At 40.4% G+C, this 13,807-nt stretch overlaps 1 protein-coding gene across 2 annotated transcripts in view; it reads right to left on the minus strand.

The window, feature by feature from the left end:
• prkcaa (protein kinase C, alpha, a) overlaps positions 1–13,807 on the minus strand; it is a 213,788-nt gene that overhangs the window by 57,673 nt on the left and 142,308 nt on the right. For both annotated transcript variants that reach the window (XM_030061000.1, XM_030061008.1), the window contains 2 exons: positions 5,717–5,860; positions 4,660–4,833 (listed from right to left, as the gene is read on the minus strand). In XM_030061000.1, coding sequence (XP_029916860.1) covers positions 4,660–4,833; positions 5,717–5,860 — 318 coding nt within the window. The remainder of the gene's footprint in view (positions 1–4,659; positions 4,834–5,716; positions 5,861–13,807) is intronic.

Genomic DNA, 13,807 nt, shown 5'->3' on the forward strand with positions numbered 1-13,807 from the left:
AATACAAAGAGAGAGAGAGGAAGAGAGAGAGAGAGAGAGAGAGAAGGGAAGAGAGGAATTGGGCCATAGAGAGAGAGGAAAAAAAGTCACATCATTATTTCTTACAACAAATTGGAAAGTGTCACATAAGCTGCACAAGTTAAACAGCCATTTGACATTTTTATTCCACAACACAGGGCAGTGTGGCTCAGGAGGCAGAGCATCAATGGAAGAAAATCAGAGTCCCTGATTCCCCGGCTCCTCAAGAGAGCATGTTGAAGTGTCCTTGAGCAAGACATTGAACCTCTAACAGCTACTGATGCGCAGCTTCTGCCACCAGACTGTGAGGGTGTGTGTGTGTGAACAGGTGAAGGCGGTGTGTAGAAAGCGCTGTAAAAATGCAGTCCATTTACAAAACCATTAACACAGCCATACAGTTGAGTAGCACCTCCTATTCTAACCATGCTGTCTAAACCATTCCGTCTTTCCTGCGACACTTTCCATGACAAGGTGACCTAAGAAGCTCACACCAAAGCGCTTCACAAAAAAGAAGGGAAAAAAATAATAATAAATATCAACATGGACATCTGTCAGGAAATATTCTCTTTGTCCAACAGCGCTTGTGCCTTACTCCCCATGACAAGCTGGGCCGGACCCGGGCTTAGCTAGAGCTGACTGTCTGCTACGAGCAAAACAAACCAACCACTGCACAGCACACACAGCCGCTTCCTGACAGTAAGACTGACCTAAGAACAGATCTGACAGCGACTCATTACTCATGACACGGCAGATTTAAACACAGCTTAGACTAGGCTTGAGAGGGATCTGACCCTCACTGCGCATGTTATAACAGTGATGATTCCCTTAAGCTGAGCACACACACACACACACTACTCAACTGTCAAATACCAGGGGCCTGATGCATATGCAGAAAAACATGCATACGCCGAAATTTATAAAAAAACATTTTTTATAAAAAAAAAAAAGAATGTGCAGTGAGGATGTGAGTATTTCCCCAGGATTCATATCATGTGTACACAGAGTTTTTGGCTGCAGGCTGATGGGAAAGTGGCAGAAAATAACATCAAAGAGGGAATTTATGCAACATTATTACTGTAACTTTATTATTTCAATACTATAAGTGTCTTTAATGTCCAATTTAATTGTGCTTGTGTGTAGCCTATTTATCTATTTTATATTGTGAGTGAAACTATGTCTGTCGCACGGTGTCACACATAGTACAGATGTGATGGGTATATGTGTGATCAATTAATAGTCATTATGAGTACTATAATGACAAAATGGCAACTTTGCCGTTGTTGGAGGACCTTACCGATGCAAGCCCGAAAACTTGCATGGTGCATACTGATGTGCTTTTTCCCCTCATGCTCGTAGTCACACCAATTTGATTTGACTTCTTCCTGGTTCCTGAGCTCAGAACTCACTGAATTTATGGCTTCGGTCACTTTCTGCCACTCTACATATTTTATTTTGTGGGGATACCAGTGTTAAAACCTAAAAAAAAAAAATAGTCATCCTCTTCTCAATCTTTGTTTCAATTTCATATTCATATTTTTTCTTTGATGTCCTTTTCATTGCCATGTCTAAAGAATGACTGGGCAGCAGCAGCTATTTGTATGGAAATAAGGCTAATTAGGAGTGTGTGGCTGACTGTCGGAGTGGCCATTACGGTTGTGCACGTGCTAGTAACTCCACAAAGACTGAGATGTATAAACAGAACAGTGGTTTTATACATCTGACACAAAGAGTGTGTAAGTATTCCCGCTTTGTGTGTAATTTCACACAAATCTTCAGTCTTGAAGCTACACAGAGTTTTATGCATCTGGCCCCTGATGTCTCTGTATCGCTGACATTTAATAACACTCTGTAGTTTCTTGTCTTGCGAATGTCTGGGTGCAAATGCTAAACATGACACACATTAAGAGACTTTTTGCCTAGATTTGGTCCTGTGGGAGTTCCATACCTTGCTGTTTTGACAACACAAATGCAACATCTGACTTTGTTTTTCAGCTGAATATGCTCAATGTGAACTAAATAAAAAAGACAATGCGCTCATCCGTTTTATTGGTTATTAACTTGTGATGAGGCACTGTGTAAATGATTACTATTACAGGAATAATACTGAAAATGGGGACTTTTACAATGGCTACTGATTTTTTCCTTTGTGACACTGCACAAAGTTTTCGTGAGATTCAAACTAAAAATTAATTCATGTGTTTTCTAGCATCAAAGTCTGCAAATGAGAGCTCATACAACTCCAATCTGCAGTTGTTGCATGGGAACTCTTTTGTACTTCAAAAGAAAAGAATATTAAAAAACACACAAAAAAAAAAAACAGAAAAATGCTGGATGCCAACTTTAGAAAAGTGAATTGTCGGGGAGATAAGTTAATAAAAATCTAGCTAATGTCATTATTCATTTTTCTGCCCATCGATGCACACTGTGTTTTGTATTGCAATATATTGAATTTCGATATGTCATCTAGTCCCTTGTGGAAGCATCCCTTATGGAAGATGCAGAGAGAGTGGATGTGTGTGTCCGAGAGCCAGTGAGAAAAACCTTGTCTGTGCCTCCATTAATATGCTATGACCGATGCCAAGCTGTGCCTCTTCCGATTCCCTCTGTCCTCCTGCTGGTGTGATGGCTCTAATCAGCCACTACGGTTGAGCCCGGCCTCCCAGAGAAATCCCTCCGCTAAAAGACCTTCATTTTCCCACCCAGCTCTAATACATGGCTGGACAGAGCTAACAAGGGGCACTTTCAGAGAGCAAATTGCTGCTTTCTCTCCATTTGACCTCAAATGTATAGCCGACTAGACACGGAGACATCTGAAGAGTTCATAATCCAATTATACTTGATCTCATTTTGAAACAAAGCTCTTAATTTAATAATTCTAGGTAACAGGCATTATGCCAGCCCCCTTTATCTGTCCTAAAATCACCCAATCTTGCCCTCAGTGTTGCTGTTTCTATATCTCCAAGCTCTTCTTTGTCTTGGTCTGTGTTCAAAAAGACTTTGGCATGATTATTGACTTTCCGGTGTTTGATCTCCAACTGATAAATAAACAGACTGCAGTTTAATTAACTTATATCTTGAATTCGTATGAAGCTGCAGAAATATGTATTCTCTTTTAGGTTGTAAACAGACAACAGCTACTACTAACTGGGGCAACAGCAAGGGCTGTAAATGACAACCTCAGACTGTGAGTGACTGCACCTTTTGAGTATGTTAGTATGATAGTTTCATGTTTTAAGGTTTGACAAAGCAGGGTACAACCGTATAAAAAACAATTTTCACATAGCCGAACATAACAGGACATCACATGAAACGAAGAGCTATAAATAAATGGGTAATTTATAAAACTATTTAAGAGCACAAGATAAAAAGGGGAGTTCATGTCTTTTAGTTCTACTCATGGGCGCTGACAAAGTGAGTAAACAGGTGCTGATGCTGCAGGCAGGAAACCATACAACATATACTTTAAGTCAGTTTTGACCTAGATTTTTATTTTTTTGTGTTTAGTGTTTCTAGTTTTATTTTTTCTTAGATCCATGCATCTGGCCGCAGCAGAATTCCTTGCCATTGGGGGGAAAAAAAGACCTATTTGTACTCAATGGCTTCAAAGTGTGTTTAATGTTTTTTTTTGTTTTTTACTCTGCTTTTTGAATTTTTCTGGTCTTTTCTGGCTGTTTGCAGATTTTCCTGTTATGTTATATGTTATGTTTTCTTTTAATCTTCCAAAACAGCTTTGTACCAGAGTGTTTAAGGAGCTGTGTAAATAAGGTCGATTTGACTTGGATGATTTTACTAATCCTCCTTTTTGTGCTGCTAAGCAACAGATCAGACATCTGACACCACTTCACCCAGCCGGTCCAAATCATAGCAACGCCACGCCAGCACAGAATGGACATCACACAGCTTGGAAATGCAGCCACTGAGGCAGAACAGCTAAACATCATTACTAAAACACTGTCTGTTCCAGCCTGAGCGACTCTCCAAGACCCAAAGTGAGCGAGGGAACTTGGATTGAGATTTCGCGGGTTGCATTTCTAATTTGGGCAGGAAAATAAGTTGCTCTGAAACTCAGTGCTCATATATATGAAAGGGAGAGCCAAGTGGTGAGTGTGTGTGTGTGTGTGTGTGTGTACAATGGGTGCATTGGAGTGGTTGGCCTTGATCCTTTGTGTCTAAGGTAGATTTAAAGCTGAAAGATTAAAGAGGTGAGGACACACAGAGGACACTGAAAAAGCTGTTGGATCATCATTAAAACATAAAGCAGAATATGCCCCAACTGTGTGTGTGTGTGTGTCTGCATGTGTGTGCTTGTCTGTGTGCACTATACATATATTGCTAAGTACATATCCTCACACATCTGAATCTCCTTCTCTGTTTCTATGTGCTCTTAGGTTATGCTGCCTAAAATCATCACACATGTGCAGGAAAAGGCACGTGTGCAGTACATGCTTTTTACACAGACACACAAGCATTGTAACTGTGATTTGCTTGTTTCCCCCTTGTTCTTTTAATTGCATTTGTCATGCTCTCTGCAGCGCTTTATGACTAACGTGTTTAGCTAAAAGCGCCGTATGAGTTGATGTGACCCGACCCGACCTGACGTGGCCTGTCCTGATGTGTGTGTCCTAGAGGTGCTCTACCTACCACAGTCTGGAAACACGAGTGCAGCTGTGTGAGGAAGGGTGGCTTGTCCTGCTGGGCCAGGACCCTCTTCTCCACCATGGTGCACTCCACATCATCGTCCTGGATCACCACGTCCTTCTTCAGGATCTTTATGGCGTACAGCTCCTCAGTGGTTTTCATCTCAGCAAGCATGACCTTCAGGCGGAGAAAGAGGGAGAGAGAGAGAGAGAGAGAGAGAGAGGGAGCAGGGAAGGAAAACATTACTTCATCCTTTGTGAGGCTTTGTTGTGCGAATTTCATGTCAAGCCATAAATCCAGTTTGCGGGATGCCTTGACATTTTAAAGTTTAAGCCTGCTGTTTATCTGCACCAGGTATCTGTCATATTTCATACTGCACAGGGGTGGGTGTGGGGAGACAAAACAAAAGAAAAAAATTTTGGCCTGACTGATGTTGCATCATTACCATTCTTCACTGAAACTAAGGGAAAAGAGTTTATTCATGTGATTGGGAGCTGATTAACCCCCAAATTTTACCGTAAATTTCTCCTTAAGTAGCCGCAAAGTTACAAAAAGTTGTTTTCTTTTCAAGTTGCAGGACAATGTTACATATATTCTGTATCTGCTGCTTGCAACACTACATTAACGCAACATCACACTTATGCTGAGTGAAATATTCAAACCCAAGATGCCACTGTCTCATGGCTGCACCACTGCCTCACACAGAGAATATCAAGATGTCTTGTGCATCATTTTATACACATTTCACAGTAATTCAGCAGGACATATTTGACATCTTTGGAAACCTTGGGATCCCTGCAGGAAGATAAAGTAGGGCTCTGTGGGTTTGAACAAAGCTCGGACGTGAAGCATGCACTTGTAATGATGAACCCACTGAATGAACTCATCTTGGTTTCTTTACTCACTGCTTGTCATTTATTCCAAAAGTAATGTCCCTGCTCCCTCTCTAGTGGAAATAATTAATTACATTAAATATTACAATGCTTTTCTGTTAAACCTTGCAAAGCTGCATTCTTCCCTTGCCACAATAAAGGAGGAACAAAACCCCACCACATCCCACCTTGCCAAAGCTGCCTTTCCCCAGCACAGCCAGGAAGCTGAAGTCGTTGAGTTTGACCTCATCAAGGTTGTTGGAGGGCAGCAGACTGGAGCGGTTGTCGTCCGTCGGGGTGATCACCTTCTTGGTGGGACCTAGCTTGGCTTTCTGCACCCAGGGGACATGGGAGGAGACGTGTAAGTAACACAAAGAACTGGAAAAAAAATTCAAACATATATCTGCAAAGACTGACTAATGTGGATATTGACACGCGCACAAACATACATCACTAAAACTGTAGTCTGCTTGATGAAAGAAACAGACACCTAATTGTAAGCTGATATGTGTATATAATATAAGCTGATATAGAGAACCAATGGTGAACTTAGAAAAGCTTCTTTGTGCTTTACTAATGCACATTCATACAGTAGAACTCAAAAGTAATGGAGTGCAATGACATTGGGGTGCCACGGTGGAGCAGATGTAACACAGAGGAGGATGGCTCCATAATAAAAAAAATACATTTCCATGACATGTAGGGCACGATCCCATTAGGATGGCAGCAAACTATGGAAAAATAATATGCTGAAGTTATGAAAACTGGTTTCTTTGCCATTTACTTGATACATTATCAGGAAAAAAAGTGTGCACATTTGCTCCCCAGAAAAAAGTTTCTTCACACTTTAAGTAAATTTAATGCAAACCAATGAAAACTTCCCTGCAAGCGGTAGTCATTACTTTGAACAGGGAATGCTGCCAATGTTGACAAGGTATTTTTTTTAGAGAGCAGAAGAACCTGTAGAGAAACCTCCTCCACATTCAATGACAAGTACCTGGCAGAGAAATGTAATGCAAAATCATTGTATTTCATTAAGTACAACCAACAAAAAACATTTTATATGTCTTGTGTTGATGCCAAAATGCTTAAGACGTGACTAGTAGGCTGTGTGTTGAAAAAGTGAAGTGAATCACTGGTTCTTCCCTCTTCTCCAGACAACTGGGATGCATGACTACTGATGTAAAACAGATTCTTTTACCTTTTGACTTTTTCCTGGTCAGTTTTCTTGTCTTATCGTAAAATTGGACAAGAAAAAACAAACAATAAGACCACGCCAACTAACTAGAAAGAAAGCTAGTATTGCACTAGGGTTTCCATAATGAACAAGTCAAAATGGACTAGGATTCAAAATGTCAAAGTATCCCTTTGATAATTCCCTTCAAACTCACGTCCACATAAAGTATTGCAGTATTGCAGTTTTACTTTTCCTGCTTATCACATATTGTAAACACCTCTAAATCACTGGAAAAAGACATGACAAGCATCAAATTCAGCATTCAGACACCAAAATCTCATCTCTTATAGTTCATTGTTTCACAAAGGCAAAGTTTAAAACATGACATTTGTGATTACATTTGACAGCTAACCAAACTGTTGCTTTCTCACTAGGTAACAGTTGCACAGCTGATAAAAACATTGAGAAGGACACCACACTGTGGCTATGTGTACTACATGCATGTCCAGACCAAATAAGTTTCCATCGTGTTCACCTGCATTCACAAAAATGCAATACGATTCTCCACAATGCATTTCCTGCATGCCAAAGTCATGCTTGATTTCCCAAAATAGCAAGACGTTCCTGAAAAACGTCCACACACACGTCCATGGCAATATTTAATGCCAAACCAAGATCAAACATGACGTGATTACCAGTACCTCTCTCTCTCTCTCTCTCTCCCCATCTCTGACTCTCTCTTTCTCTCTCTCTCTCCTCTCTCCACACAAACACACCCCGCAATGCCACATCCGGTTTTCACACACAGCCAAGGCCACACGGAGATCCAAACCCATGCTGAAGCTCAACATGATAGGTTTAATCTACTAACAAACACTACGCAGAGTGGGTCATGTGTGTAATTTCAGCAAGGAGGGCGACGGGTAATATAATAAATAACTGAATAAACTGTCAGTTTTTCCTTTTTCCTGACAATCTATAGTCATCCATGATGCATACTGAAAGATGCACACACCAAGGGGGGGATGCCACTTTCAAGGTGCTCTCTGGCTGCACCTCTTCCACAAGTCCAATTTGTCATCAGCGGTTTATCATCTCTATCAGTGCTGACTGCGCACTGGATGGGGGGAAAAAAATCGCTTATGTTGGAAATCTCAGACAAGACTACAAAAATCCAATCCTTTGGATTCATGGGGAAAATAATTTGTGACACAGTGCAGCAAATGCAGAACCTAGAAGGCTTTTGTGTGTTCTCACATTTACTGTAAGAGATATAAAAAAAATACAAACAATGTCCCGCATCTGAAAAAAAGTTTTTTTTTTTTTTTTTTTTTTTATACCTATCAAAGTAGCTCCATGAAAATCCTCAAATTCTAACACTACTAATTCATAAAATGCGGACATTTGTCATTCAACATTTACATGTGGACACAACAAGGCCCAAATTGTGATTTGGTGTGAGTAAGGAAAAATTATGGTCATGGTCACGCTCCATTTCTTTCCTGTCAGTCTGGGATCTATCTTGGGTTTCTTTATACATTTCAGGAAGCTTGGTCTATTTCACATATTTATGGCTCACAGTCCAGACTTGTAAGTGCCTGAGTGTTCAGTTCTTCATAACAAAAAGGTTATGATCCTACAATCAGCTGGTGTGACAGAAGTTCAATTTGAGTCCAATCTGAGTTCAATTTGTCTGAAAACCAACTGGAGACGATGAATGTCGAGCAGCTTTAGTCTGGTTAATGGTGTCACAGTCTGCTGCTGGGAGCGGGAAGCGGCAGAGAAACGCAAAGCAGAGCAGACCACACCAAACCACAGCACACCTGTAAGCTTTAGCCAATGAAAAGAGTCTGGCCGAGCCGAGCGAGCAGCAGCCTTACTTCCTTCCTCTGAGACGCACCTGATCAGAGTCTTCCACACCTGCCTTGTCCTGGAACCACAGGGAGAAGGGAGCCAAAATGGCCGACTCACTTAGAATACTTCAGTACACCTTAAAATACAGGTGTGAGCTCCATGCCCGAGTCACTCATGACACTTTTACACACAAACAGGCGAGAAGTGAACCGTAATGCCCGACACTCTTTCTCTCTCTCTCTCTCTCTCTCTCTCACACACACACACACACACACACACACACACACACACACACACACACACACACACACACCTAACTTGAGCTTAACTTTTAATGTTTAATTCCACACAAAGTCTTAATCACAAATCAGCACCGTTCCTAAAAGAATTTGATTGTAAGCGCAGTATGTATTGAAAATGCTGCTAATACGGGGTATGAATGAATCGGAGGAAGCAGTCACTTTGAAAGAAAGAGAGAAGGAAAGAAAGAAAGAAAGAAATCAACAAATAAAGGCACAAAGAAACAAAGAAAGACTTAAGCAAGGAAACAGCCAAAAACAAACAAAAGATACAAAAAAAAAAATACCATAAGTTGCAATATGAAACATGTGTATAGAAAATAAATCACAATAAGAGAAAAGTAATTCTCGAAATGTCTGAAAAAATATGTGTGATTTCAAGTCAAACACACACACACACACACACACACACACACACACACACACAGCATGCTACATTACAGTTGCTCATCGTGCTGCCAGGAGCGACTGGCAGTGTATTTAAGTGTGATGGTGACATCTAGTGGTCACACTTGTTTTTGTTTCTGAAATTCATTCAAATTATTTTACCACAGTGGAATATTTCTGTGGTGTGTCATGCATCACATGTGAGAGTTAAAAAAAATAAATAGTTTCCAGTAGTAGCAAATATGAAGTAGAATATGAATATTAAGCAAATTTGTCAGGTGGATGAGAGGACCAAAAGTGAGACGGAGAGAAAAAAAAAAAATATTGCTTCACACTTTTAGGTTATGGACACAGGAGAATATACACACAGAGACCGGCAGGGTGACAAGACAATACAGACATATGGAAAACTGATGCAGACATGAACTGTGAGCATTACAATGAGCGCATTTACTAACAATCCCCTTTGCCCAGGAAAACCTCCAATGAAGAGGTGCTGAATCTCTCCAAGTATTTTTTTTTTTTTTTACCTCTATCATTCACCTTTTTTTCAAAAAAGAAAAAAGAAAGAAAGACAGCTGCAGATAGGGCAACAGCAGGTGGGGAGAGGTAAGGAAGAACATCTATTATTCTCACACTTGATTCAAGGAAAGCAACCCCACACATCCTTTTCCCTCGAGGGACTCTCTACAAAGAAATTAGATTTGTTAAATGTCTTTGCGATTATCACTTTTGTCATTTTTGCGATCCAACTGTAAGCTGTACTTAAGCATCCACAGTCCTTCTAGGTAAAGCCAAATGACAGCAATTTCATCTCCAGACGCATTTAAATCACATTGTGATGGCTTGGCAGTGACTATTCTAAGGGAAAGAAGCCATTAGGCCTGTGCAGACAATGATTTATAGCAGCAATAATGGTTTGCTTTTTCCTCTCTTTCTTTTGGTAATCCCTGCCCCACACCCAGAACAAATTGTTAGTAAATTGGATCTATTTGCAGTAGCCTGGAACCACTTACAAATGATCAAAGATGAGGAGCGGAGGAGTGGAGGAACACGTCAGCACAACGTACAAGACAAGACAAGGCAGGAGAGGAGAGGAGAGGAAAAGAGAGGAGAGGAGAGCAGAGGAGAGGAGAACTACCTTCAGGTGATAGTTAATTTGGCAGTCCTGAGAGCGAGGGGAAAGAGGGGGAAAGAGAGGAGGATAAAAAACTCTGGTGTTAGATTTTTGATAAGGTCTGCAGGTGTCGTCAAGCACACGGGAAGCTAAGGGAAGAAAAGGACAGAATCACACAGAGGGGTTCATGAAGAGGCAAAAGGTGAAAGGAGAGAGACATTGAGACAACTCAGAAAGTCCAGACCTTTTGATCTCTTGACACTCTCGAACTTCTAAAACTTAAAAAATATATATATCCCATTGTTTAGGCTCTGAAACAATGAGAATCAGTACTGCCACAGTGGCTATTAGCAAATTTTACTTTCCTGTTCCAAACTGAATATCTAATAATCTAATCTGATGGCTTTGGGTTGCAGTAATTCTGCAGAACTGGACTGAGCAGAGTCTGCAGTTAGCATGGCTTTGTAGAAAAATACGTGAAGACTGATAAAAAATCTGGATATACAAAAGCCTGCTCTTAGGTTCTGGTACTGTATTTCTCAATAAGCAGCTATGTTCAACTTGGACACTAATTTCCACTTTCCTCCGCCACACCCATTTGTTATGACCCAAATAGTTTCACTATAGAGCCACTCTAAAATACAGTCCTAAAGGGCCAATCAATTCTAAAATCAATCCCTAAACACATTGATTATGTGCTTTTAACTGTGACGTGTCAATAAAAAAAATATATATATGTAAATGAAAATCATCCAAAGTCATGCCTCTCATATGGTTTTGATGCTTGTTTGCCCGTTGGTTTAGCTTTGCCGACTGCTGACCGTGTGTGGCTGCCTGGGTATATAAATAACAAAGCGGTGCAAGATAAATAGTGACAGGATAATTCACTTCAACTGTGTTTTTATTGTGCCTAGCCAACAGCCGATAGAAGACACAACAGAGAAGAGAGGAGGAGAAAAAAGGAGGAAGGAGGGTTGTAGAGGAATTCGCTTGTAGTCCAGAAGGGGTGCGAGATGGCTCCAGAGACAATGATCTTACCGATTACACCACCTTTGGACACTTTTTTCTGCCCTACTTCATAATTATCTGTTAAGGATCAAGTATGAAAATCTAAATGGCAAATTTTGGAGAAGCCTGACCTCAATCAAGTCAGAAACTTTCACCAGTTATGATTTTTTTCCTCAATACATTTACAGCTGCTCTTAGAAATGAGTGGATCTTTGTTTGTGATTAATCATCTGAGGAAATACAGTTGACCAGTCCAAATAAAAGTTTAGCTAGATGGCACAGAGTATAACCTGCCTGAAATCCCTTTGATGTCTGTCATCCAGTCAATGTGGATGATGTCAGAAAAACGCATAAAAAGCACATTACACACAGTGCGCACACACACACACACAAACATTTTGTTATGTGTGCCGTACACCTGGAGGACTTGATTACTGCCATGATGATCCCAGTGTGTGATTGTGTGTGATTGTCATCTCTTCACTGGTTTCATTTATAATGAATGTTACCGAGCAGAAAATACTGTTCTCAGCTTTCAAACTGACTGACAAAAGGCTGTTTGACGGTTCCTGTTTGGCAGACTCCACTGACTTTTAACCTGATTGGCTGACTCTATCCATGATATCAAGTTTAATATTTAGAACAGGTAAAAGGGCAGACATAGCAAAAACTCCATCTTACATCATTTTTCATAAATTACTGGGTATTTCATGGTTTGTTTTTATGTGTTTGTTGTAGATCACTTTGTGATGCGGGTTGTGATAAGTGCTATATTAATGTCCTCTATTGTTATCATTACTATTATTGTTGTTGTTGTTGTTGTTATAGTATGAGATAATCCAACCTGTTCCAAACAGTTTTACTTATTTCAGTAATGTTTCAGGGAACAAGTATATATATGAAGGCAAACCTTAACCACCGTACACTGAAATAACTTTACTGTAACTTTATTGGGAGCCTCCCAATAACACACACAACGCACACACATACAGATGGTTAATTTTTGTCCTCATTGAGATGTTCCTGTGACCAACCAGCATCTGATTGCAAACACTGGCTGTGTACACGGAGCCCTGTCCACTGTAAAGAGTATAAATGTGTTGAAACAGTGAATGATAAGGCAGATCAGCCCACTTGGTATCAAGAAAATGACACTTGAGAAAAGTTGGTCAGCTTTGGAGACAAGTCAGGTTACCTCTCCTGTTGGCCAGATTCTTCTCACTTGTTTAAGAAAACCTGAGGTACTATGAGTTATGAAAATTGAAATTTTAAAGTCTTGGATATGACCCTAGTGAATATGACTAAACATGAATAAAATCCTCATTGGGGTCTTGTGAGTTGACTTAAAAGACACTGGAGTTATATAAATATTTACATGGTGTAATAAGACTATTTCAGTTATCATCTGTGAAAAACTGCAGGGTATGAAACACCCAACAAACTTGCATTGTTGTTGTGAGTCTGAAGCTGAATCCTGACCTTCCTCACATCGTGCCCTTGTGCTCTTTCTCGTCCTCCCCACTATGTGAAGCAGAAAATGCCATTAACGATAACCTTAAAAAACCTCTCTTCCAGAGACCCGGTAAACACTCAGAAGGTGAACTCTGTCGCAGACAATGAGGGGGCCACACAGAGAGCCACCTCACTCGCACAGCGGGCTAGACGCATTGATGTTGTAAATTGGACGGAGGTAAAGAGCTTGCGGTCGTGTCTCATCAGTGACCTCCCCCCCAAAAAAGACTGTGAAGAGTCTATAAGTGTGCGTGTGTTACTTGAAATGAAAAAGAGGTGAAAGTTTGTGGACCGTTTCCGGTTTTAGACATTAAAATACTCTTTAAATAAGGCTCTTTTTTAGCAAAGCACTATCAGCAAGGCAATGTGGTCATCAAGAGGAAATTCAGGTCATCATCCAGGCGTGAGACAGTTCTCACCTCAGTGCCTGTATGCTCTCAATCCTTATTAAGATATTTGAAAGCACACAGACGCCGCAGGTCTATTAATTTGCAAATATTGTGTGATCACAATGTGAGCAACACAATCAACAAGTTACTGTAAGCCCATTTATTTCCTGTAAACCTAAGCAACCAGGAAAACTTGGCTCATGTGTCAGCGGTCAACAACCCTGTTTGTCAAGACAGGTCGACTCTGGTTTGTTTTTGTGGTCATCAAATGACAAAAGCCAATCCAATTTTCACGGTTCTTTGTTTCCCCCAACGATGTGATTTCATTTTATGAATAGTTTTCCTGCTTGGCAAGTAGCCAAACAGTCATTCAAAGCTTCCATTCAAAGCTTCCCGTCTCTATAACATTTATTTGAAAGACTAAAGGAACAATGAATGTCTCAAAAATGTTTGGAGAATGCCTCCATTGTTGGGGTTGATCCTAAGCTCAGCAGTAATTGAGTTTTTTTGGTCTTTTTTGCCTAGTGTTACCAATT

The sequence above is a fragment of the Myripristis murdjan genome, chromosome 1, assembly GCF_902150065.1.
Source record: "Myripristis murdjan chromosome 1, fMyrMur1.1, whole genome shotgun sequence".
Classification (NCBI taxonomy): Eukaryota; Metazoa; Chordata; class Actinopteri; order Holocentriformes; family Holocentridae; genus Myripristis; species Myripristis murdjan.